The 27,683-nt window shown below is 46.0% G+C and overlaps 1 protein-coding gene across 2 annotated transcripts in view; it reads right to left on the bottom strand.

Moving 5' to 3' along the window:
* The window catches only part of VPS13D (vacuolar protein sorting 13 homolog D), a 2,230,750-nt gene that overhangs the window by 1,480,059 nt on the left and 723,008 nt on the right, over positions 1 to 27,683 (bottom strand). For both annotated transcript variants that reach the window (XM_069240741.1, XM_069240742.1), the window contains exon 27: positions 14,794 to 15,004. In XM_069240741.1, coding sequence (XP_069096842.1) covers positions 14,794 to 15,004 — 211 coding nt within the window. The remainder of the gene's footprint in view (positions 1 to 14,793; positions 15,005 to 27,683) is intronic.

Below are 27,683 nucleotides of genomic sequence, written 5' to 3'. Positions count from 1 at the left end.
AAGAGAGAGACCGTAAATAGCCCTGAAAAGGAGATTAGTCACCTAACCAGGTAAGCACCTATCAGGACGGGGCTCTGACGGCACGTGCCTGGCCTGGCCACTCAGATGCTCCCAGAGTTCCCTGCCAAACCTTGAAACCAGATGGCAGAACCCAGAGACCCTATGGAGGAGCTCTGGGCACCACCCCTGGGGGGGTCTGATCTGATCAAGCAGCAGGAGGGCAGAAACCTGTTTGAGGGGTGGCAGCAGCTGGGCTACTAGTGGTAGAAATGCTGGGGGTCCTCTAAAGAGCCCCCTGGGTGCATGGAATCATACTTCTAATATTTGCAACAGTATTGGGGTATGATTCCGACATGTTTGATACCAAACATGCCCAGGTTCGGAGTTATCATTATGTAGTTGGACATAAGTATTGACTAATGTCCAGTACACACATAAAATGGCGTCCCCGCACTCACAAAGCCCAGGAAAATGGATCTGGTGTTTGTGGGGGCACATCTGCTGGTGCAGGGGTGCCCTCACAGAAAGGTACCTGCACCCTGCCCTCTGGCCTCTGGGTTGAGAGGGCCTACCATAGGGGTGACTTATAGTGACTTGGTGTAGTAACCTGTAGTGAAAATGGGTGCATGCACCCGTTTCACGCAGGCTGCAATGGCAGGCCTGCTGAACCCTTTGCACGGGCTCCCAATGGGTGGCAAATTAACAGCTGCAGCCCGTAGGGATCCCCTGAAACCCCAATGCCCTGGGTATTTAGGTACCATATTCTAGAGACTTACATGGGGGGACCAGAATGCCAATTGTGGGGAGAAAAAGGTACAATGTAGAGGGGAGAGCAAAACTACTGGGGTCCTGGTTAGGATGATCCCAGTAGACACAGTCAAACATACTGACAATAGGCAGAAAATGGGGGTAACCATGCCAAGAAAGAGGGTACTTTCCTACAGTAGGCAATTAACTTCTGAATCATTTTTGACTTACCAGTTCTTGTTCTCCGACATAAAAGGGAGTATACGCAAAAGTAAACTTAAAATCTGTAAATGTACTGAACTGGAAAATCAACGACTGAACTTATGAGTAAATCAAATCTTCTGTGCTAGCACCATTTCCGAGTGTAGATGTACACATAAGTGTAGACTTACATATCTCCATCCATTCATTCATTTCAAGGGGCAGAGACAATGAAGACTGAACTTACTAGTAAAGTTGCTGTTAGCAAATTTTCACATATAGGTGGACATCACCACAACCGTGGCAGAGCTCTCCCAAGGAAAGTATAAGTAAAATTATTTAGGTGTATTATTCTTTGAAAAGTTATTTTAAAATATTATAATACAAACTATAAATGTAAAATAATGTAAAGTATATATTATAACCAAAGAACTAATAAAATTTAATTTTACAGAACAATAACTCATTAATTTAATTTAAATATTTTTATTTAATTTATAAATAATATTTTGCAAAGAGTAATTAAAGGAATCCCAGCCACAGTAAAAATGTTATTGGTCCACAGACCAGTGAGAGAAAAGAAAGGAGAGAACAGGTCAAAATACTGTTACTCACTACTTCTTTCTGGGCATCCTGAGCAGGGTGTTCTTGCGACAAGACGGGGGGTAAACTAGAAATGCCATTGTAGGGCTTTCCCAAATGTACCTAGCAGCTAGTCAGAGACAGGAAGTCATATGGAAAATAGATCAATGGCTGCAGCACTATACGTGAAAGTATCTTCGCAGTGGCAGATAGGCCAAGGTCATGCTCTTAACCCAGTGCTGTTTCCATTAATTATCTGGAAGCCTTTGAACACAGCACATGTAGTGCACTCCTAGGATGTGTAAACATCTTAAGAAATGGGATTGCCCAATGCTATCCCGTTTCCTCCAACTTTAACCTACAGCTGGCTAAATACTTTCTAAGGAACAAATCACCCACTGACTATGGCATCCGGTCTTCTTGTCAGGTTGTCTCTTCGAATCCCACACATGAAACTACATCACCTGCAAAGCTATTCCTTAAGGGGCATGGTGTGGAGACAGCAATTATTGTTCCTCCTGTTTTATGAGTCAATTGGCAAGCATTTGGACTAAAGGTAAGTATTCAAGTCTTCTGATTCGCACACTGAACATATTCATTCCATTGACTCATAATGGGATTTTTTTTGTGGTTTTACTGGAAGCCAATATGACAGCTTCAAGTTCAGCAGGAAGGCAAAATGACCATCTGTCAACACTCTATATCCTCCTGCAAACATCAGTTCATTCTCTGCAGGAGTGAAGGAGGGAGCTGAATGCCAACAGAATAGCATGCCAGATCCTCCACACCCAGTTTGGGGCAATCAGAATCAGCTGTGTTTGATTTTTCTACATCTTCCGCAGGACCTTCAAAAGAAGAGAAATTGCTGGAAATGCAGACAGCAGGCCTTGAGAACAGATGAACCTCAAAGCACCACCCCATGGAACCACTCAGAGGAAAGGGTAAGGCATACAACTGAGGGCACTCCTGTTTTCTTGTTACAGGCCAAGGCAAAGAGATCCACAACTGGATACCTCAATCTTAAGAAAATCACCTCCTTTACTTCAGGATGTAGCTCCCACTTGTGGTCCTTGCCTAAGAAGCAACTGAGAGCATCCGCTCTCACGTTGAGGGAGCCTGCAAGGTGAGCCACTACTTGGAAAATTCTCCATTGCAGGCACTTACTGCCACAAGCAAACTGCCTCCTAATCCAAGATCAACAACCTCAGACTATGCCCTGTCTACGGATTTAATGGAGGGGAGGTTCTGTCTGGCAGATACTGAATGGTGGTCCAGAATCAGAAAGGAAAAAAAGCCTTTAAAGCATGATGGAGGCCAGCAGAGCTAGCATATTTATGTGTAGACGCTGCTTTGACACGAACCAAAGGCTTCATTCTTTCATGTCGATTGTGTCCTGCATAGCTACTATCTAGGCTAACCATTGAACTGTAGAAAGGCGGAACTTGTGGGCACTTCCAATAAAGCTCAAGTTGTGGAGGTGAGTCATCATGGGCTGAAGATGTTGTTTAACTTAGTGCTGGGGACGCCACCTTCACCAGTCAGTTGTAAAATACTGAAATGTATAACCTCCTTACCATTGCAGTGTGGTTGTAAGTCCAAAGAGTAGGACCATGGGGAGGTAGTACTGGGCTCATTGTGAGATTGGCAGATGGAACCTGGCATCATGCAGCTCAAGAAAAGTCTTCCAATCCTCTAATCATTGAGCCAGCAGGACTTGATTAAGGTCAGCATCTTGAATGTGTCCCGCTGAAAGAACATGCTCAAGAGCCAAAAGGTATGTATGAGTTTTAGTCCTACATATTTCTTTGGAACCAAGAAGTAAAGGGAGCAGAACCATGTACATATTTCTGCAAGAAGCACCACCTCAATGGATCTCTTTGAGCAGCAGGACAAGAACTTCTGTCTCCAAAATCAAGGCAGGTGTCTGCAAGAACGTCCTGGTTGAGAGAGAGGATTCCAGTGGAAGGGACAGAAAGGGTAAGAGATAGCACTTGAGGATAAGCACTGAGTGATCCAGTGATATGGCTTGACAGTCCCACAACTGGTGGAGAAATGGGAGAAGCTCAATTTTCACAGAAGAAGTCATGTAAAGGGTGGTGGGGGAGTGGAAGTGGGGGTTCAGGGGGGAGGGGTTTCTTCCATCACTTTGTTTGCTGCAGTAATTGCCATAATTGTGACAGGTATTTACAGACGTAGGTCCTGTGCTCCCCATGGCTCAAGCTATACCTTGCTAATGAGGCCTAAGTAGGTTGAAACAAGTCTGGTACTGCTTGTGTTCCCATTTGTAGTGTATTTAGCCCAGTATGCATCAGGGCCGATAAATAACTCAGTTACTTGTTTGTCCCAGATAACGGGGACAAACATGGATTTTCCAGCTTAATGGACCAAAGTCCACGTCCTGGCAGTTATCAGACATTCTTTCCCACACAGCCCCAATAAATTTTAGCAGTTTGATGTGTCAAAATTTACCAGGGAAAACCTGCTGGAGTGTGGTTAGTCAACAAAGGCCTAATTGCAATATGTGCTGTACCAAGAGTTACTATACATATACATCAAGTAACCAGGCCAATCACAATGAAAGCCAACATATCCATAGGGTTTGTAATAAAAGGGCCATTTTAACCTTTCCATTAATGCTAAATTCAATCCTTCCTTCAATGTATCTATTCAAGAGTTCCCATCAAACAATCCATACCCATACAATTTAGTATTAGGCTCTCTACAGTGGGAGATTGCCAGGTGACGAAGACAGGGAGCTAATTAGTCCCCATTGACTGGAGAGATTCTTCCTCACCTGATGATCCTTATGTGCATGGAGCATATGCAATTCTTTGGCTACTGACAACTCAAGAACATCACTAAGTCACCTGTGCATAGACAGCCCTATTCCAGCAACCAATGTATTACACTTTTCATCAAGTCAGTGCTAAAAAGCACAAAGGGTGGTTTGCATAGGGCTGGTGTCGATCTAAAGTGGCAAAGGGGGTGAAAACCCTGGACTGGAAGGTAGCCAGAGCAATCAATGTTCCTTCCATCACTTAGTTTTTTGTTGCAGTAGACACCCATAGGTGCAATCAGTATGTTCAAACGTGGATCCTCTGCTCACCATGCCATAGGACCCAAGCTATACTCAATGATGAGGCATTAGTAGGCTGAAACTGGTCTGGGGTTGCTTCTGTTTCTATTAGGAGGGGACCGGCCTTGAACTGGAGTAATATTAAGACCGATTTGCATAGAGCTAGACTGTCTAGAGTGGCATAGTACATGGAAAATAACGGACTGAAATGAGAACTTGAGTAATCAACAAACTGCCAGTGGCCGAGGTTAAAGTCAAGCATTCCTTCCATCAGTATGGTGTTCATTGCATAAAAAGTCAAGCACAGGTTACAACAGAGCAAAAGTCACAAGCACAAAACCAGTCAACCACCAGCTACAGCCTGGGCAGTATAAGTGCAAGGTTTGCCAATTGCTTAGTTCCTGCACTTGGATGCAAGTGGTTGACACCAGAACGTACTTTATGTTATCACACCTTGATCCAAAGCAAGAAAGTGAATGAATGAATACATTAAAATGATTTCTGAAGCAGATAGTGACTCCAAGGGTTATCCTGGTACTGGGGACCTAGTCCCTCATTACAAGTGCCCTGTAACTGGACCACTGGAATTATAAATTGAGGGGCAAATATGCTGACAATTGCACCAAAACACAGCTTACTATGTTATCCTCCAGAACTATGTACTGAATACATCAAATCTTAGGAACTTTAAGAAGACATTGACTGTGTATTTTGCGGACCATACCAGGAGACTCTTGATCTCAGAAAATGTAGTGCTGTCCCACAGACAGCATGATGGCAAATGCATAAAATCCTTGAATGCTACAAATTTCACAACTAGAAGACAGAAAAAAGGAGGAAACAAAGGATGAACACAGGAATGAAAAATAATCTTCAAGAGTGAAACAAGAAGTGTAATGTGGTAAGAGAAAGTGGCATGAGGTAGAATAAAGACTAGGCAATCTTGGTAGTAGGCAACCCCAGAATTTAATAGCACTGGTGATCAGTTGCTAAGAAACTCTTGCACTGGAGCATGCCACACAAAACACATCACAGGCAACAGCAGCGGAAGTCTCACAACACTGCCCTCCCCCTACAAAAAAAGTTACCACAGGGAAATCATGTATGCAAGATTCCCTAAAAACCACAAACCAGGTAGATCATAGAAGGAAAATGTCACTTACCAGTAGACACCTGTTCGTGGCATGTAGAGAACAACACACTCCCCTTGAGGTTGTGGCTCTACTAGTTTTAAGGCAAATCCCTGTTCCACGGTCTTACTTCCAACATGTACAGGGTTAGTCCACATGCACTGGTGTCCGCATCCCGGGAATGCTTATTGGTAGGCCGTACTCATAAGTTGTCCTTTGACTCCTTGGTTATTAGCCAAAAGTGGCTATGATGCCGCAGCACGGTTAGCAGTGAGCCTCCCGGGGCGCCACAGGGCTACTTCCAGTCTTACCCGCTCCAGGGGAATGGAAGCATTCAGCGGTACAGCGATTGCCCTCTCTGTTGGCTCTCCTAAATCCAGAGTCTGTTCTGTAAAAGACAGGCTGTGTTTGGAAGCACTCAGCAGGTGGAGGCTCTCTAATCTAAGCAGGGCTGGGGTTTGTTTCAACGATAGGGGCTGTTCATGCTTGGCATCCACAAGTTAAGTCACTCTTCCCGTGATGTGGGGGTTTGGATTCACCAGCTCCTGACTGGAGCTCCACCTAGGGTGTGATGCCTTTGTCGGCATCCCGGCAGCCCTTGGGGAATCAGTCAGGTGCAGTGTGCAGATTGACTTGCCGGTCACGGCAGTAATCCTCTTGTCCAACACTTGGCAGCCTCTCTTGGCATATGGGTTTGCCGCATTACTCACAATCTGGACGCATACGTTTCTGGTGCGATTGCCCTCACTACGGTGTCCCCTCCTGCCATACGAGGGCACCGATCTCAGGGGACACAAGTTTCACACTCGTGGCTCAAATCGGTTCAATGGTGGCCCTTCTGGCTTAAAGGTGGTCAGGGCCTGGCACTTCCCACATGGGGCTTAGATCACGGCAATCTTCTCCTGGCATACAGGGGACATTGTGCCATTCCGGCACTTGGGCAGCGACCCAAACTGTGAAGCTGTTTTACTCACATCTCGCTCAGGGACTCCTTTCTGTTGGGTTCCACAGTGCTCCCTCCAAAGCTCTCCTCTTCCTCACAGGCACACTGGTCTTGGCAAGCAGACAGGAGCTGGTGCTCCAGGCTCAAGAGCAGGTGATCTTGGTTTTCACTGGGTGATGTCTCCTCACCCACCATGGAGAATAGCAGGTCTTGGCCCCTTCAGTCCTGGTCACAGGCAGAAGTCTAGCAGAGCTTCCCCTTCTCAGACAGCCATCTGGCTACTTGGCAGATAACACATTTGGGGTCTCAACTTCCCCTCCACTTCTTTTGAAGTGTCCTCTTCTCTTTTCCTTCTTTCCCCTTGAAAGGATGTCTGTCCTAGCAGGCATGACTCCGTAGCTAATTAACGTTTACTTACCTTTGGTAATGCCTTATCTGGTAGAGACTCTTTGTAGCTGCAGATTCCTTACCTTTGAATTCCTTGGTAGCAGCTTCGAATCTGGATTTTTTTGCTGAGCAATACCCTGCGCGTTCCTTCGGGTGGCGTCGTTCGGATCCTTGTGCATCATTCAGCTCTGCGTTGCGTCGCCAGCGTCGTTGGAGCCATCAGTGACGTCACGGTCGCCTATAAATGCACCACCCCAGCGCGTGTACGTCAGTTCTTTCACCCACGCCCGCAGCGCAGTCATAAATAGAACCAACAGTTTGTCTGTGCACAACTAGAGCCTTGAAAGGGATAAACCCTAAACCTACTAGACACATCAGCAGAGTGGGGAGGCATGGGTAGGTGTAAGGAATCTGCAGCTAAATAGAGTCTCTACCAGATAATGCGTAACCAAAACTAAGTAACTTGTTCATCTGGTAGAGACTTCTAGCTGCAGATTCCTTACCTTTGAATAGTTACCCAAGCCATAACCTCCTGGTGGTGGGATACAGATACCTCTACTAAAAAGTTCTGTAGGACTGAACGGGCAAAGTGTTCATCTCTGATTGTCCAGGCAGTAACATTTTGCAAACGTGTGCAAAGATACCCACGTTGCCGCCTGACAAATCTCCAGGACTGGAACGCCCTGAGCTAGCGCAGTGGATAGCAGCTTTGCACCTGGTAGAAAGAGCCCTCAAGCCCACTGGAGGCTACTTCCTGGCCAATGCATAGCAGATCTTGATACAGAGAACGACTCAGCACGAAATGGTTCGCTTCTGCATGGACCGACCAACGTACCCCACAAAGAGTTGGTCATCCACCCCGAACTCTTTTGAGCGGTTAAGGTAGGACGACAAATGTCTTTTTGGGTCAAGTCGGTGGAGTCGTTCCTCTTCCTTAGAGGGATGCGGTGGAGCAATGAAGGTGGTCAGGGTGATGTCCTGACCCAGATGAAAGGGGGTCACCACCTTGGGGAGGAGAGAGGCACGAGTTCGGAGTACCACCTGGTCTGGATAGATAGTGAAATACGGTGGCTTTGATGACAGAGCTTGCATCTCACTCACCCTCCTCGCAGATGTTCTTGCCACTAAGAAGGCTGTCTTGATGTTGAGCAGCCAGTGGGGACAGTTGTGTAAAGGCTCTAAAGGAAGCACACATAAGAAATCAGGACCAGATTTAAATCCCATTGGGGCACACAGGGCACGGGGGAAAGATATGTAAAGTTCTTTGAGGAACCTATGTACAATGGGAGATTTTAAAAGTGAAAGCTGATTAGGTAGCCGAAGAAATGCTGATAAGGCGAAAAGATAGCACTTGAGAGTACCCAAGGCAGTACCCAACTGGGCAAGGGAAAAGTAGGAATAAAAGGATATCAGAAAGAGAAGCAAAAAGAGACTCAATAGTCCTTTCAGTACACTAATATACAAGTGTTTCCAATGGCCGGTGTATACCGTTTTAGTGGAGGGACACCTGGCTGCCAAAACAACTTTCCAGACTTCTGGAGGAAGGTCAAAAGTCATCAACTGCTGCTGCTCAGTCTCCACACAAGAAGGTGCAGAGTTGACAAGTTCGGGTGGAGAACCCTCCCCTGCTCTGCAACAGAAGATCCTCCCGAAGGGGCAGCCTGATCGGAGGATGGATGCTCATTTGAGAAGCTTGGGATACCAGACTCTCCATGCCCAATCCTGAGGCAGTAGGATGACTTGGGCCCAGCTCTGGGCAGAACTGTTAGGGGCGTAAAAGCATACAGGAGGCCTGGACTCCACTCGTGATGAAAATCGTCGCCGAGTGATTGCCACCTAGGAAACTCCAACGCGCATTCTCTGCGGAGGCAAACCGATCTAACCAAGGCTCTCCCCACTGCTGAAAGAGTCCTCGCACCACCTCCAGATTGAAATACCATTCAGGATCCGCTAGGCCTGAGTTCATCTGCCCTGGGATTCAGAGAACCTGCCAGGTGTTTAACCGCCAAGGATATGCCCTGCTGTTCCAGCCATGCTCAGAGACACAGAGCCTCTTGACAAAGGGTTCACGACCCCACACCTCCCTGCTTGTTGCAGTACCACATTGCAGTGGTGTTGTCCGTGAACAACTGCACTATCTTCCCTTTTACAATAGGAAGAAATGCTTTCAATGTCAGTCGGATTGCCCGGAGCTCCAGTACGTTGATATGGAGTCCAGATTCTGCCAGAGACCAGAGGCCTCTGATCTCCACCTCTCCCAGATGGCCGCGCCATCCCAGAAGTGACGCATCTGTCACTACTGCGAGATCTGGCTGGGGAAGGGAGAGGAGTCTGCCTCTGACCCAATCGCAGTTCACTAACCACAACTACAGGTCTTTTGCAGTTCCCTCTGAGATATGAACCGTATCGGTAAGATTTCCCTGAAACTGAACCCACTGGAACTTCTGGTCCCACTTGTAGAAAGCTGGCTCTGTATATACTATATCAAAGTGAGATATATTGCGCACAGAGTCCAGGGGTTCCCCAAAAGTCTTGACAGAGGCAACAATAGATAATACTAATGCTCTATTTGTGGTAGTGTGGTCGAGCAGTTAGGCTTGTCAGAGGGTAGTGTTAAGCATTTGTTGTAGACACACACAAGAAATAGAAGTAACACACACTCAATGACTTAATTCCAGGCAAATATGTTTTTATATAGAAACAAATTATTTTGTTAATTTATTTTTTAGAACCACAAGATTCATTTAGCAGGTAAGTACATTAAATGAAAGGTACTTTGCATGGTAATAGTTAGGACTTTGAATCAAATCAATTGTGTACACAGTTTTCATTAAAATGGTAAAAAGCCAATTTAAAAGTGGACACTGCAATTTTCAACAGTTCCTGGGGGGAGGTAAGTACAGTACAGTTTCAGAGGTAAGTACCACACTTACAGGTTCAATCTCCGGGGTATAGGTAGTCCGCCATTGAGGGTTCAAGGCAACCCCAAACACCCAGCATTAGCAACATAGGGCCGGTCAGGTGCAGAGGTCAAACAGGAGCCAAAATATCATAGGGGCCTATGAAGAACGGGGGTACCCTGGTTCCGGTCGGCAGGTTACTACCCTCATTGTCGGAGGGCAGACCAGCGGGGTTTGGAGGACTACTGGAGGGGCCCAGGGAGGCACAAAAACCACACCCTCAGTGGCCGGCTGCAGTGCACCAACAGGGCTTCGGGTTCTCAATAGAACTCTATGGAGGGACCCAGCGGTCACTTAGGTGCTGCTGGCAGGGCACAGGGGGGGCTCTCGGGCAAGCCACTGACTGGGCAAGGGCGAGGGCCGCCTGCTGGTCGTTGCTGCACCAGTGGTCGGTTTCTCACGGGCCTGGGGGCTGTGGGTGCTGTGCTTCTCCAGGCGTCGGATATCTTTGTCCTGGGTAGTCGCCTGGTGGTCCTCTCTGGATAGTTGGTTCCTCTGGACACGGGCCAGGGGCGTCGGGTGAAGAGTAGTGGGGACTCACGCTTCTGGAGTTTGGTGGGAGTCCCTTTAAAGATGGATGTCTTTTCTTCTGGTTGGACAGAGTCGCTGCCCACAGTAGTTCTTGGTCCTCAGTGATGCAGGCAGTCCCCTGGAGACTTTTCAGGGGTCACTGGACGTGTAGAATGCGTCGCTTTTTGGTTGGAGGGTCTTTGAAGCAGGAGACAGGCCGGTAGGGCTGGTGCCAAGTCAGTTGTCCTTTTCTTCTCTGCGGGGTTTTCAGCTCAGCAGTCCTTCTTTGAGAGCATTGCCCCACCCCCTCGCTAGTAAAGTGATTTTTGCTATTCATGGCTGGAATAAAACATAATGCTGCCAGGTTCCTGGATCTGAAGCACTGCTTTGTGCTATGTTAGGGCCTGCAAGGATTTCATCTGTGCATGCTTCAGATGTTATTCGTTGGTCTTCGACAGCGTACCCTGCAGTTACCAGTCTTACGGCCAATTCTGCATTCAAGTAGGAAGCCCAGGTTGCCTCAGGTATGTCTGAGTTAATTAAAGCATTTAAAAACATTTAATAGGATTTGTAATAACTATTAAATAGTGATTTGATTATTTTTTAGCTGATCCTATTCCCGAGATGTAGTACTTGTAGTTTAATTTGTACTCTAGTTGGCTACAAAGGGCCGCTAGGTCTGTCACAGAGAAAACAGCTTTTTGCCACTGTAAGTTTCTACAGGTCTCACTCTTAAATATCTTGCACCCTACCTTGTGGGCAACACTTACATAGGGGTGACTCAATAGTATTCAAAAAGGATGTTTTTACCTGTCAAAAAGGGTTATTTTAACAGGTTGTACTGCATACTTTACACTGCTTCAGTCAGGGAACAAAGGGTAGACTTGAAGTAAGTCATGTTTGTACTGCCACTATAGAAAAGGGCACAAGAGATGCTGCAGTTTACATGTAGCATTTACCTTCCAGACCCTGAATTCACTTTCAACACCTTATACTAGGGGTTTAAAGGCAATTTCAATGGGCCAATTAGGAACACACCAATTCAACCATGTTAAAGAGGGATTGCAGGCAGTCTACATCTGGCTAGCAGGGTAAAGTGAACAGACTTCTAAAGTCAGCAAAGTAGATACGCCAAAATGTGGGAATTGTCATACTAAAGGTGGTCATTTCCTACTGGTATTTCTGATACAAGTAGATACAGCAATACCTGCACTTTGAACCCCAGAGTTCTTTTTTGAACTGTGAGAGTAAACCCCTGCCCAACAGACAGAAGTCCTAGGTTATATACTAGCTACCTAAAATCAGTGCTATAATTTTCCACACCACAGAAGCTGCAACCAATCAGAAACAAAATAAAGGTGGCTCTACAGAAATTGACACTGCCCTAAGATAACAGGCAAGACTCTGGTCTCTTTTCCAGGTTCCTGGCCTTACAGGATTTTACAGAGGTTGAATCACTTGATTGGGAGTAAAGATCTCAACTCACCCAGCTAATAAACAAATTTGGAGCCAAAAAGAGGCTAGATTAAATTAGAATCGTCTTGTGAATGGCAGCCTTTCATCAGAAAATGCAAAAGTTCCAAGGTGGTCTCCTTGGCCTCCTACTTGATTCTGAGCACCTGTTAAGCTTCACCGATAGCCCCAATTGCTTCTACCCCCTTTGTGCTTTACCCCTACTGCTCATGTCTACTATGCCTAGTGATCCAGCATAAGAGATTATTGCGTTTCTCCATTTATCATCCTAGTCCTGAATGCAACTACCCCACTCACCAAATTGCCAGTGCCAATAATTTTAATTCTCAAACTACGGCAGCAACACTTGGCTGTCACGGTTCCATATGTGAATCAACTCTGCCTGGCTTACTCTGGGCCATCTCAGTTCATCCCATAGAACCCACTGTGCCATGGATCTCACCACCACAGCTTCTTGTAGCATATTTCCTCCAACTTTCCACACTCACAGAGTGGTGCCCAGAGCCCGCCTCCAATTGTGACAGGATTTTCAGAAAGCTTGAAGTGATTTTCAGGTCACAGCCTCACAAAACTACACTATCATCAATGTCAATTGAACTCATAACAGCATTTCTGAAATAAATGGGCAACAGGTTGGGGAGTAAAAAAAAGCTGATGCCACAAAGGTAGTGTTCGAAGTAAAAGGGCCATTCAACAGAAAAAAAAGCTGTGTTTATTTTTGACTGGAGGGGTATCAGGGAAACAATCCCATACAGATTATTACAACTAATTGGATTCACAGGAATATCAAGTCACCTCTATCTCCCTCTATCTAAGGCATGTTCTGAGGCACGGAAACAGGAGGGATCCATGTGCTGCTCCATCTAGCACTGTGAAAGGGAAAGGGGAGTAGAGAGTGATACAGGAGGAGGCTGGTGCCTGGATCCTTGATAGTGTGTGAAATCAGAACCAGTCTCTCCGTGCATCTCACTTATCTGAACTATTTTTAATGCAACCTTTCCTGGCATCAGTTTGGATTCACAATAAGCTCTTTTGCGGCGTGTCTCACAGAGAGTGAGCTTCTCGAAATCTTCAGTCAGTTCAGCACTCAAAGAAGCATCTCTAGAGTAATAATGGTCCTCAATGAGAGTTTCATTTTCATTTTCATTTTCCGTTCTCTCCAGAGCGCAAGGTGTTCAAGGAGGCAGCCACCTTTCTTACCCCTAAAAGGTAACCAGTGATATGCTTATAACCCTCAATCATTCATATCCCTCTCACTGCCTTGCAATCAGTTTGCCCCTGGCACACTTCAGTTCAATCCAGGCAGGGACAGAGCAAAATACTGAAGCAACGTTATTTTGCAGGGTTTCTGCAGTCATAATGAATTACAAAACATTGTTGAAGCAACAGGAACATTGATGAGGCAGCAGATATTAACAACAGTTGATATTCATATTAAGGAGAGAAGAACACATTGCATTTCTTTGGATCCCTAAATGGCCATCCAAGGAATAATACTGGCCAATACTGCCCATACTAAATGACCATCCAAGGGATAATACTGGCCACTACTGCCCTGAAAGTTTTAAACATGTCGAAGGTAAGGATCTTTTAGCATTATTCAAAATTGGTATATAACTCTAAAATCAATAGATTTGACTTTCAAATCTTCAGAAACAAAAACAGAAAAAGACAACAGTTCACATACGCAACAGGAGCTATTTTTAATTTTTCTGTTTAATTGTACTACACCACTATGAACAGATCGTATTCAATCCAGTTATTTTCACTGAGAGAAAAATTAACTATTTTCTTCCAATCGTTAACATTTTTGAATCTCGCTCTATGGATTATAAGTGGCCAGAAGGGCACAAACAGACGTATATTGCATTGACTTAGATTAATTCTGAAAAACGCCTGTAACATTGAAGTATCTTCGCATAACTAATAGAATCCAATGAGGTACAGATCATGTTGTTTCAACAGAAAAGTCGAATCAGCTATCAATATCTACTCTTTTCTATGGGGTTTTAAGACTAATGCTTTAAAACTACTTATATAGCTACTACCCTGGGACTCCCACCAGGATGACGGGGAAGATTCAAGCATGTGAATCTATGAAAGATACAACACTGGAGAATTAATCTTGATTAGGATCAATACACAGCCATCCAACATTTGTTTTGAAGCGTAATCCTCTTCTTCAGGGCTCATGGGCACAGCTGCCATGTCTTTCCTCTCCTGCTCCCAGCTGATGCTCTGGTCGCTGCCCAGCTTGGTCTCTCACTGGGCATTTGCCGCTACCTCAAGACACCGTGAATACAGACCAGGGAACTCCGGCATCAACTATTAGGCTCTTTCACTTTAAAGATTGGCATAAAGGAGTTTCAATATTTGATGCCGGAGTTACCAGATTTGTGTTCACGCTGTCCTGAGGTAGCAGCGAGTGCCCGATGAAAGACCAAAGCTGGACAGCGAAAGCTGGGAGCAGGAGGGCGCAGTGGTGCTGAGGGCAAAGACATGACAGAAGAGCCCTAAAGAATAGGATTCAACCTTGAAACACATGTTGGCTGGCTGTATAATGATCCTAAAAAAATGTATTTTATTTAAAGAAAAGATCCAGCACTATTTAGATTCAATTGGTAATGAGAACATTCTTCAATGTTATTTGTGATTTTCAGAAATAATTCACACACCTCCAATAAGGCTGAACAATTTGGACGCAGACTGTGAGGTTTGGAAATTGCGCCTGGCCTGTTATCCCTTGAACCCATTTTATCATTTGTATTAATTTAGAACACTCACCTGTCCAAGTTCCTTTCCACTTTTAACTTCAATCTGCATCGCTCTGCTAACAAACTTAGCCCCTTTTGTCTGACAAGGAAAGAAGGGAAGATCAAATCGGTAGGCAGGTTTTCAACAGCATCGATGTAATTTCTGGGGAATCTTTCGGCAGCAAAGATATCCATATCCTGTAGATCCACTACAATGCAGTCTAACAGACACAGATGGTCTTCTAGAAGAGGAAACAAGATTGAGATTCATGGAGAACACGTGCGAAAATTAAATAAAGAGTGATTTTAATTATGTGCAAATGTTTTTCTGTTACTTGGACCTAGCACTAACCTTAATGAAAAACACTGAGTGAACTCATATACTCCACTAAACCACCTTAAACAGCTGCATAATAGGTGGCTTAACAAAATGAGATTGACATGGACAGTACATGAGGGCCACTAAAGGTCAATGACAACATTTGCACAAGGCATAGATTTGACTATTTACTGTCTGCTGGATTACTGCTTTAATTGTCTTCTTAAACCACAATCTTGCAATTAAATAACTGATGCTTTAATGATTCAACTCAACAGTACTCTGCTATTGCCAAGACCTTTTGATTTTACTAACATTTTGTGTACAATACAGTTGCCTCTGGGGGAATTTTAGCCAGCCGTTTTCAACCATTGGTTTGTTACTTTTTCATTCACATTTGTTTATGCCTGCTGCAGCATTCGGCATGGGGCATTAAGACAGCCCACTTCTGATATTGGCTAACTTCACTGTGAGTGACGCCATTTTGCATGTTCACAAGGTGGACACCCAGAAAGCAGTCCCCTTAAGTGCCTGGGATCACTATGGCAATGTAGGCTTGCCCGAAAATATAAATAAATGGTGGTTCAGAAACGGGAATTGTCTTGCAGTATCTACGGAAAGGCTTGAAACCCAAAATTTCAGAGGAGACCTAGAATGCAGCTGAATGCTGCGGATCTCTGTTGGTGAAACACAAAGAGCAAGCTTCACAATACATCAACCAAGCATGAACTTAGGTCCGTACAAGGTTTCATGCTTAATATACTCCGGTATACTACATGACCACAGGCATAGATGCATTTGAGGTTGAATGGTACCACCTGGATATGCTAATGAGGTATTGCTGAGGAAAAGGAGAGGAATATGAGGGAAGATGTATTCATCAGAAAATGGCAACGAGAAAACTGTATCTGAAGCGACATATAGTGATGACAGTGGCACCTTCAGCAACATTCTTACGACTGAAACAGGGATGGTATTCATCAATGATTACATCAAGAACAAATCATTGGTCTTTTATATCAGACTATGATCCCAAACATTGTTTTAGACGAAGACGTTAGGCTGATTCTCATAATGTGGTTTGGAGATGTCGTCTCTAGTTTGGATACATCAAAGTGACCTGGTTGGCCCAGGCCACATAAAGACAATTACAAACACAGAGACAAACCCTAGTGATTATGAAATAAGTAATCTGAAGAATAGGATGTTGAATCCTTTTAGCTGCTTATGAGATTCTTGACTGCCTACATTGCCTTTGCACATAGTTGAAAGCAATTCGCGAAACGTGAATGTGCTACTGGTCATTCACCAGAATTGTCGGATGTTTCTGCATTTTACAATGGTTGAAAGCATTGTGCACAAACAGTTTTGTGTGGTGCAAATCATACTTATTTCTAGGTGAAGTAACATCCTACTTTAGGGTGTATTGGGATAATTTCTTGTCATGCAGTTTGAGGTTTCTACACCACCATTTTTGCAAATACTAGGCAAACCAACCATCTGGACCAACCAAGTGGAGTGGAAAATGTTATATGTTTGCCCTCCATCTGTAGATAGTGAATATTATGACTAACAAGAAGCCATAGCCTGTTCAATAAACATTTAGATGAACAAATCTGCTTGTACAAACACATTCTTCATAAGAGAACAACTTATGAGGGAGTTCACTGACTCATATGGTGGATATGAGAGTGCTGACAGCAGCTTTTGAGTTTCAAACATGTACAGAAAAACGTAGACATCAGTAAGGGCAAAGCTTTTTAATCCTCTGAATTTTACTTGTAAAATTTCCAACAACAATATTGCTTGTTTAGGCATCTGAATAACTCTGCATTGGGCTCTAGATAACAGAAATTACCTTCTAACACATTTTCTAAACATTAATTTATTTTGGTCTGGCACCTGATAAAGATTGCGTAATAGAGGCACAATAGAGCTACTAAAAGATTCCAGATTCAGTCTTGTACATGGGGAAATGTCACTGGTGAGGAATGTGCAGAGAGTGGTATGCATTAAAAACAAATTAACTTCTAATATGCCTCTTCATAGCCCTCTAAGGGGTGAGTGGTGGGGAAAGGGGGGGTGGTTGGTGTCAAAAAAAAAAAAAAAAAAAAACACACCAGTGCGGGAAACTTTTTTTTTTTTTTTTTTTTTACCTGAGACCCAAGATGGTTGCCATAACTTCCTGGTTGAAGTGGTGAAAGACAATCCGATCTCAGTATAAGATCCGCAGACCCGGGGGCAGGGCTTATGCAACCAATATGGAGACTGCGCTCAAACGAAGCTCTGCTACACCACCTGTTATCTTTTAATAAAATCAGCTAATATCTGCCATTCAGCCCTAAAAGTCACAAAACTGGACCACTGAGGCTGAGTGGCCCTTGATTGGGGTGAATGGTGGACTACTGGTGACTCAGACAGAGTCTGAACCGACATGGCATGATGCTCTGTTGCCTGGTGAGGTGCGCAATGAGATCGGCACACTAAACTGCGATACACCCTGCAACATAAGGTGTGCCTGCCACTGAAATGTGTACGAGGGTGCGCCGTGCTGGAAGTGGTGAGAGCTACAACAATGGTCGGGGCACCAGATCAACACCTCTGAGACCATAAACGGGCGAGACCTGCCCGGGAGCCCCAAGGAAACATGCGACACCGACTAGGCCTTTAGACTGATGCTATTGAAAGACCAGAGGTGCTCCCATCAAAGGTTGAGTGGCGCAAGTTGCCAGTATGAGATGCAACAAAGCCTGCCCCTCTGCAAAAGAAGTGCATCCCCCCCACCTTGAACTGCAGAAAAGTGGGGGCGTAGCCCCAAAGAGGACATTGTCAGGGGTGACTGAAGCAGCAAATATATGCAGGCTTTCGTCAGGCCAACATACTTGAGAGCAAGAGCCTCAGCGGTGACCGAGGGGTTGGAGGTGAAGCCTGCAGCAGTAACATGCACCCATTGCATGCATCGTAACCAGACTAGTAGCTTGCAGAACTGCTTTCCACCCAGCAGAGCCTGAAGCTATAGCAGCCCTGTGTGCTGACCCACCCGCCTAGGTCATGCATACTCACCAGCACCAACCGAAGATTAAGCACCTGCCTTGTGGTGAACCGGCGGTGATATATGTGTGACCACTGTCTCTCTACCTCAGAAGCACACTCCTGCAAACACTTGTGCCACGCCAAACATGGGATCATTACTTAAACTTGTCACAGTGTCATCACCAGATGGGGCCTAAATGGTTACAGTGTTAAGAAGACCCTGCCAAGGTGGGTTGTGACTCCTGAGTCGCTTCCTGAGATGATATGTTAAATGATGCCCGCGCGAAATGCCCCTGCTGCGGTCCGATGCTGGAAACCCATCTGTAAGTGCAGTACCTACTAGTGTCCTGTCAGAGACGCTCAATAACACTATCTAGACTGCCTAAAAGGGGTGATGACTGTGCATATTAAAAAAAAAAAGGTGTCTTTCCCCGACACTGAAGGAAACAGTAAACTCCTTTGTCTGGCTGGGGAAAACTTCTAGATATTTACCAACGTCAAATACCTTACCTCTAGACTCACACTTGCTGCCGGATCCTGGGTGCAGAGTTTCACACAGCATCTCCATAGACACACACTAGCTCCTATATTGTCGTAACAACATGCTCAACTATGAAGGCGCAACCAGAGGTGCTCGTGCTGTGGTTGTGCTCAACACCCTGAGTCACTGACAAGCGGGCTCTGGTGCGCCGTACTGCCTATTGCCACCCAACATCATCTCAAAGGTTTGAAGGCACTGAGTTTGGCCGCTTATATTCAACGGGACAACATACCACCTCGAAGTCCTGAGTATCTTCTGCAAAAATGGCGACCTCACCAGACACAAGAGATCACATCAAGCATCCGCTTCGATGGGGGATAAACTGGACGCAATAATCATGGCCATTGAACCATCTATGACCTCACTAGAAGCCAAAATAAATAGACACTGTTGCATCAGATCTTACCCTCCTGCACGCAGATCATTGCAAACTTGCAGACAAAGTGGTGACAGAAGAACAAAATCTTGAAACACTACAGTCCAAAACACAGAGCCTGGAGTCCTACCTACAAACCTTAGCAGCACATGTGCAAATCTTGGAAAGGCGTGCTGAGAACACAGAAGGAAGGCCTGCCAGAAGGTGCAGAAGGCCATGATCCAGTACAATAAATAGAATCCTGGCTGCGTAACCTCCTTCCCCCATCTATACTCTCACACTTCTTCTCGGTTGAGAGAGACCATCGGGTCCCCACATGAAGACCTCTACCCGGCACTAATCCTCGTCCAATGGTAATCCACTTTCTTCACTACCGGGACAGTCCTGAGGGAAATGCAACAATTACCTGAAGTGAAGGTGAAAAATGCCAAAGTCATGCTTTTCCCGGGTTATATGGCTGCTGTTCAAAGACACCATAGCTCTTTACTTGCAGCAAAACACCACTTAAGTGAATTGGGACTAAGATATTCCCTCCTTTTTCATGCAAAGCTATGTGTGGTTGCAGACGGTGTCACACATTTTTTCACTACCCTAAAAAGACACGTGGAACTAGCTAGAAGAAATCGGCCTCCATAAGAAATGCACAAAAAGTCAGGAACATGTCGCCGTGGGATACGACTACAGACACAATGTGGTCCTTCTACTGCCCCCTCCTAGAACAGAAAATTGCAGAACACCGCAAAGCACTAAAACAAACAGCTGCTCACACAGATATTCAATACTGCTCTAGTTCCGACACTAGGGACTCCCGCTCATCTGACGGGGAAAGCTCCATCGTCACTTGGCCTTTCAGACAAGACTCGCTGGTCCCATCCGACATAACCCCGCAAAAAGCGGGCATCATCTAACCCAGCCCCAGCCCGAAGGTCCTAACTGATGACCTTCACCTCACTCTCATGGTGTCATGCAGATCGCGCCGCTCGTGCCACCTTCGCCCTCAAGGAGAACCTCCTGTATCGAACATATCTACATGCTTGATGTCTGAATGTAATCTTTCGTCACACAAACGTGACGTTATTCTGCGTCAGCAGGAGCTGATATTAAACTTATGCCTTTAACAAGAAGCATGAGGACTGGACAGATGTTGCGTGCAATAGACGACACCGGGGGACCCTCGTACAGTGATTCACTCAAGTCTACTCTATTACTACCCACTGGTGTTGGATGTCGTTTAGCCCTCCCAAGGATAAAGTCTATGTATAGTTTGGGCGGACACCGGTTATCGTGTGCTACTCTTTTGGTATTTACCACATTGCTGATTGCTTACACTGTTGATTGTTCTTTCTTTTGAATGTAACTCGCCCCTAGGCGACCGGAGACATTGTTCACTAATGCTACTCCTGCACCTAACAGACCGGCAATTATACTATATAGGTGCCACGTGGTATGCCACATGTTAACAACTAGCATTTCCCATGACCCACATTAAACTATTGACTTGAAACCTGTGCAGAATTAATACCCCTGCCGGACGATACACCATCTATTCCTATCTCCAGCGTCAAAATGCACAAATAGTCCTATTACAGGAAACCCATCTAAAGGCTCCAGAGGCCAACAAACTCAGAAAGAGATTGCATGATGTGGTCTACTCTACAAACTACTCTTCTCTTCCCTGCGGGGTACTTATATGGATTTGTTCTGAGGTCCCATTTGCAATGGAGAAGGAGGTCCTAGATGTTGCGGGACGCTTTGTGTTCGCTAAGGGGAGACTAGGTGGCATACACATACTTGTTGGCAACATTTATTCTCCCAACAATGATCAGACTCCCTTCTTGTGTACACTCACTGAGGTGCTCTCCCGTTAAGAGTGGTTTCCCCTGGTTGCTGGGAGGAGATGTTAATGGTGTGCTAGACAATCAATTAGATCACTCATTCCTGCCACTGTACCGCACTGCTGCATCCTCTAATACTCTTTTGTCGACGTGCTGGTTATGCTACTGGAATCTATTAGAAATATGGTGGTTCCCTAATGCCTCCTCCAACGTATACTTCTTCTACTCAGTCCCACATAGGCTTCATGTATGTATTGATAGACTGGTCTGTACAACATATCTTGTTCAAATAATCACACAAACTGATTACCTAGGCTGAACACACTCACATCACAGCCCCAGTACATTCACCTAATCTGGGATGTAGGCCACTGCCCTCGTGTTCCCGCATGGCGGCTGCAGCCCACGGCACTCGAAAACCCTGCATCTCGAGCCTTCATAAGCCAGATGAATAATGACTATTTTGATTTAAATGAAGGCTCTGTTACCACATCTTCCATGAAGTGGGAAGCCTTTAAAGTGACCCTCTGTGGGCATTGTCTGGGATTAACTTGGAACATTCGCAAGCAGTTAGATGGGGAGGTACTTGCCATGGAAAGCAAGCTGCTACACCTTGAAATCGCGGTGAAACAAGATCTAAACAAGCAACCGCAGCTTGTTAAGGCATGCAAAGAATAGTTTGAAAGCCTGCGATGCTGAAACTATGGAGCGCACTGCCGAAGTACATGCAAAATCAGACAGAGCAGGCTCCCTGCTTGCTTGGCTAATCCATCAAGAGCAGCCCGACACCCCATTGCCATTTTATATTCAGCTACTGGCCCACTGCTTTACACGCAGTGTGAAATTCACATGGCATTCCATATCCACTACATGACACTATCAGTCAGCCACAACATCCTCTCGGGCTGACATTGATTTGTCTCACTCTGATATAAATTTCAGCTGCATTGCACCAGACCGAACAATGGAACTGGATGAATCTATTACACTGACTGAAATCCAAGACGCCATCCGAGTCCTTGCCAATGGCAAGACCCCTGGCCTAGAAGGACTGCCAGCAGAATATACAAAGCATATGCACCACAGCTCGCTCCCTGCATCCCCAATCTTTATAAGGAGACCCTTGCTGCAACTTGACTCCCTGACACACTCTGAGAAGCCATTTTATTTCGCTACCTAAGCCACATAAAGACCCAACAAGCATACACTCATACAGACCGCTGGCACTACTAAACTCAGATTATAAAATACAGGTCAAAATCATAGCAGACTGCTTAGCACCCCTGGTCCCTAGGCTGGTACATACCGACCAGAATGGATCTGTGCCAGCTCGCATCACGTCCCTTAATCTACAGCGCTTCTTTTGTATCTTGAAATATGCACCACTCCAATGGCCTCAAGAGGGATGCATAGTGCTCCACTTACAGAAAGCATTTGACTCCCTGAAGTGGTCCTTTCTATTTGACATCCTCCCCCAGTTTGGAATGGGGCCATGGTTTATACAGCTGATAAAACTACTATACATTTTGCCAATAGCCAAAATAAAAACAGGTCCCCTTATCTCAGACCCCATTAATATAGAAAGAGGCATGAGACAGGGGTGCGCCTGCCTCCCATTCTCTTTGCTCTGGCCGTGAAACCCCTAGTTGTTGCACAATGAACACAGGGCTGTGCTTGGGGTATACCCCTGGGAGACAGGACTCAATCAGTGTCTCTTTACGCTGACGATCTCCTCATTTAATTGAAAGACCTCTCTCAATTCCCCATGACAATAATGAACACACTTAACACTTACACGTCACTATCTGGACTCCGAGTTAACTCGTCCAAATTTTGCACCTTCCTGCTAACCCTCAGTACACCTGATCCTGGCCCACTCCCTGCTGTCCCTTTCTTATCCTGGCAGCAAGTCACTTTCAGGTATCTTGGTGTCCAGATGTACTATGCAGACACCAACGTATTCAACGGGAACCTATTGTGAGCAATCACCTTCCTCAAATCCCAGATGACATTCTGGAGGACACTGCCTCTGTTGGTAATGGACTCCTTAAGATGGTCGTCTTACCTTGCCTCCTGTACTTCTTTGCTAACCTCCCACTGTATATCTCTGCCTCATTCTTTCACACTTTTGAATATGTCACTCGTAGATTTATATGAAATAATTCATGCTGCAGAGTAGCCCTCACTAAACTTTATAAGCCAACAGACCAAGGAGGATTAGCGCTCCCAAACCTGGAACACTATTACCTGGCGGGGCAGCTGCAATGGGTGGCATGCTTGCTGTCCTCCAGCCACAGCTACAAAATCTAGTCCTTGGATGCATTCTAAATTTATACACCTGTTCCACCCCCATGCCATGTCCCACATACCTCAATACCAATTATTTCATGTGGCATTTTGCTGCTGCCACAGATGTCTCTACCTCAGTAGGGCAATGATTCTCTATGCCCCAGTCACTGCTCTCCTGGGGACACCACAAGGCCTCTATGTCATCACAAGGGCAGAACTACTGCCCTGCCACACTGCAGGAGTTCACACACTGGGTGATCTCTATGACAATGGTACACTCTTCCAATGTAAGTCCCTCATGGATGATGATGCCACCCGACAGCTTTCTCCTCCATCGCTCCCTTATTAGCACACTACAACAGGCATGGGGAGACCTACCACAGCCTTCCACACACCTTAATATTTACATGTGTTTTGGTAGTAAAAAGGCATCTGATACGTTGGCTGGCAGACTCGCAATAACAGCATGCCTCCAAACCATTTGTAGCCCTCCGCGATCGATGGGGGACAGAGGGAAACCTTGCACAGATAAAGAATGGTTTGCTTTGCTAGAGGGACCCATAGACATACCATGCATCACACAATTTTGATTAATACAGTTCTACATCACACAAAGGGCCTACCTCACACCTGATAAAATCAATAGCTATTATATTCAAACTGACGCTGCATGCCCGTGCTGCCACTCGGTAAGCAATTATCTCCTGTATATGCTATGGCCACGTCTCTGCTTACATCACTAATGGAACATGATGCTATGCTGATTATCTCACTATCTGAACTGAACTATACTGCACAATTGGGAGGCCGTCTATTGGGACTCTGCCGCCGGGACAAAAATACACGCAGGGGCATGTCCCTGTTTCTAGACCTGGGCCTTATACTAGCTAAACGGCTTGTCACTCGCAGATGGTGCTCTCCAGACACACCTAACTATGAAGCGTGGCTACAATCCTTATGTATCTGTAAGAAAGCGGAGGGAACCACCCTCGTCGAGAGGATAACTTCGATCTGCGCAACTACCTGATTGCCACCAACTGAGACACAATCCTGGCAGACCTCCACACATCCCTACCCACGCTGTCAGAACAGACTACACCACTGCCAAACAGCACCACTGATGCACCAGAATTTCCCCCCACCACCTGACAGGTCAGGCACACTGCACAGAACCCTCTGGCTCCCTCACTGGGTGCGCGCCCTATTGAGTCCCAACGCTACTGTCATTGCCATACTTACAAGTATATCTACCACACTAGCTGAGGAGCACTATTAACTATCGTCTGAATTTAAATGAAACAGGCTCTGTGTCTATATGTCTGTAGTTTGCCCCCTAATATTACAGTTACAGTCTGTTTTAAAGTGTTGAGCTTATTGCTGTAGGAGTCTGGCTCAGGTTATGGTGCATACCCGCGGTGTGGCACCCTATACTGAGTCCAGGCAACCCTTAGTGATAGTGAATAGGTGTCCAGATAGCTAAAGCTCTCTACAGATCCCTAAGGGGAGCAGCTAAAGCTTATTCAGGAGAAATGTAAAGCATACTTTATTACAGCACTAATACTAGACTAGCACTGGTATTTCTCCCTTTGGAGATACCTACACACAATATATACACACAAAATAACCAACAGAAATAGCATATAATATGCTGGGCCTTATGGGACAGCCAAACCATATACTAAGAAAGTGGAATGTGAAATAGTAAACCCAACCAAGGCAAGTGTGGTAGTTTGCTAGGGGCCGACACCAGAAGTAAATACGGTAAGTGTCCCCAGCGAGCAGGTTCAAGGAAGTTACCCACCCAGTCGTCCCATAGACTAACACAGAGAATAGCGGGTAGAGTTAATGGCATTCAGGACCCTTCCCAGTGGACCCAGAAGAAACCAACAGACAAGAGGAAGGTTGGAGAGTGCCCCCAGCCTAGTATACCCAGAAGATGGAGTACCTACACTAGGGGACCCGGAAGCAAACGGAAAAAGGGACTCCCTCTGAAGACAGTGGAAGCCTCAGATTGTCCTGCTGCTGTCACGACCCGTGGACTAGGCCGGAGGAACCCAGGGACAGATTCTGGACACTGAGGACCGGTAAAGTTAGTGAACCGAGTCCAGCACCTTTAGAAGTGACTAGGTGGTGCAGGGGCAATTCCAACCCTCCTAGAGGTGAAGGTCCTGCAAGCCCTTGGAAGAAGAAGACCAGCTGTGGGGTCCAGGAGCAGCAGAAGATCCCAGGACTCGTCTAGGAGCTGTCCCTCAAAGGTCACCAGAATGCAGGCGGGTCAGTGACCAGCCAGGTCACCAACAAGCACTGGCAAATGCAAGCAGGAGCTGAAGAAGTATTTTTAAAGTTTTGGTGACCAGCAAGGTCCAGGAGACTCTACCCAAGAGGGGGGAGTCAGGGCTGGCTCTCAGCGCACAGAAAGGCCAGCAGCATTCTTGGTCAGAAGACAAGTCGGACCCAGAGGAAGCCACAGATTCACCAACTGTGAATCAGAGCCTCTCGATGTTCGTGGAACAGCAGACCCCACCACCCGTTTAACGATGTCTTGAGGTGCCGGCGGTTGCAGGGGAGTGACTCCTTCACTTTGATTACTTTGTGCTTCCAGGTGCAAGCAGAGTCCTTGTGACTGTGGAGGATGCACAGCTTGGATGTTGCAGAATTCTTGCAGGATCCGGGGAAACAATGTTGCAATGGGAGTCTTCCCAATAGAAGCAGACGTGTTTTGGTTCCAAAGCAGATCAGCAGCAGTTCCAGAGGGCAGAAGCAGAAGATGTCTTGCAGAGAGTTCCTTGGAGAGTCTCACTCAACGAATCTGAGGAACCACCCGCGAGGGAGCCCTTCAGTAACCCTAAAAGGGGGTGGTCACTCTCTGAAGTGACCCACCTATCAAAGGGGGTCAGGGACGTCATCTATCTGGCCTATCCAGTCACATGCTCCCAGGCGCCTCTGCCAATCTTGTTTCCAAGATGGCAGATTCAAGTGGCCGCCTGGCACAGCTCTGTTCACCTCCCTAGGAGATTAGCTTGGCAGGGGTGGTAACTCCCCTGTCCTTTGTGCAGTTCTGTGCCAGAGTGGGAACATGGGGTTCTTGAACAGGTGCAAACCGGTTTATGCAAGGAGGGCACCAAATAGGCCCTTCAAAGCAGTGTGGTGGTGCTCAGAGGCCACCCAACCCCAGCCCTTAGATACCTAATAGACAGGGGAAGGTGGTCACACCCCTCCCTTATAGGAAATCCTTTGTTCTGCCTCTCTGCCCTGAGCCAGGGCTCCCCAGCAGGAGGTCAGACCAGTGTCTGGGGTCAGCAGCGTGGGCTGGCAGCTAGACCCCGTAAAGCTGCACAGGCAGAACTGGGGCGCTTCTAAGGAAACCCCAGAGTACATGGTATCATGTAACTATCACTGGAATCAGTGTAGTTGCACGATTCCAACATATTTGAGAGCAAACATGCCTAGGTTCAGAGAAGCCATTAATAACACTGGAATCAGTGTAGTTGCACGATTCCAACATATTTGAGAGCAAACATGCCTAGGTTCAGAGAAGCCATTATGTAGTTGAACTACTTGTATTGACCAGTGTACACTACGTACATTAAGGTGGCATCCCCGCACTTACAGAGCCCAGGAAATGGCGTAGGGTCACCCTACTCATGCAGGGGTACCCTCACAATTAGGGACCTCCACCCTGCCTTTGGGCTGAAGGGCCTACCAGAGGGGTGAAAGCACTGGGCATGCCCCGTTTCACACTGGCTGCAATGGCAGGCCTGCAGACACAGTGTGCATGGGATCCCATGGGTGACACAATATATGCTGCAGCCCATGGGAGACCCTTGGTGTACCAATTACCTGGGTACTGAAGTACCATATACTAGGGACTTGCATGGGTGCACCAGTATGCCAATCGTGGGTGTAAAATGTTTCCCAGCAACAAATTTAGAGGAGAGAGCACAGCCACTGGGGCCTTGATTAGCAAGATCACAGTGAACTACAGTCCAAACACAGTGACATCAGGCAAAAAGTGAAGGTAACTATCTAGAAAAATGGCACTTTCTTACAATTGCATTGTCTCTAACCCTGAATCTGTAACTAAGCACTTATGTACACTGACTCTGCAATTCTGCAACCCTAACAGTACTTTTAGGAATACCCAATTCAAAAAAATGCAATTTAACTAAAAGCAACTTTTGGATTTACTTGTGTGGTCACTTATTGACCAAATACTATCAGCAGATGCCAATTCGCAGACACCACAACTGTTCCACCATTGTGGAAACTGGCTCTCTATATACTGCACTAAAAAGAAGTACACTTTGCAGAGATTTCAGTGGATCCCCAAAGGGTTGCAGGGGCAGAAATAGATAAGAAGAATCTCTATTTGTGGTCGTGTGGGAAACCAGTTGGGCTTATCAGAGGGAAGTGCTAAGCATTTGTTGTACTCACAGAGGCAATAAATGAAACACACAATCAAAGGATAAATCCGAGACCAAATTAGAAAAATTACACTAGCTTTAATAAATGATTTGTGCCAAACAAC

Source organism: Pleurodeles waltl, chromosome 6 (genome assembly GCF_031143425.1).
Source record: "Pleurodeles waltl isolate 20211129_DDA chromosome 6, aPleWal1.hap1.20221129, whole genome shotgun sequence".
Taxonomy (NCBI): domain Eukaryota; kingdom Metazoa; phylum Chordata; class Amphibia; order Caudata; family Salamandridae; genus Pleurodeles; species Pleurodeles waltl.
The sequence above is the reverse complement of the archived record's forward strand: the minus strand, read 5'-3'. Positions and strand labels throughout refer to the sequence as shown.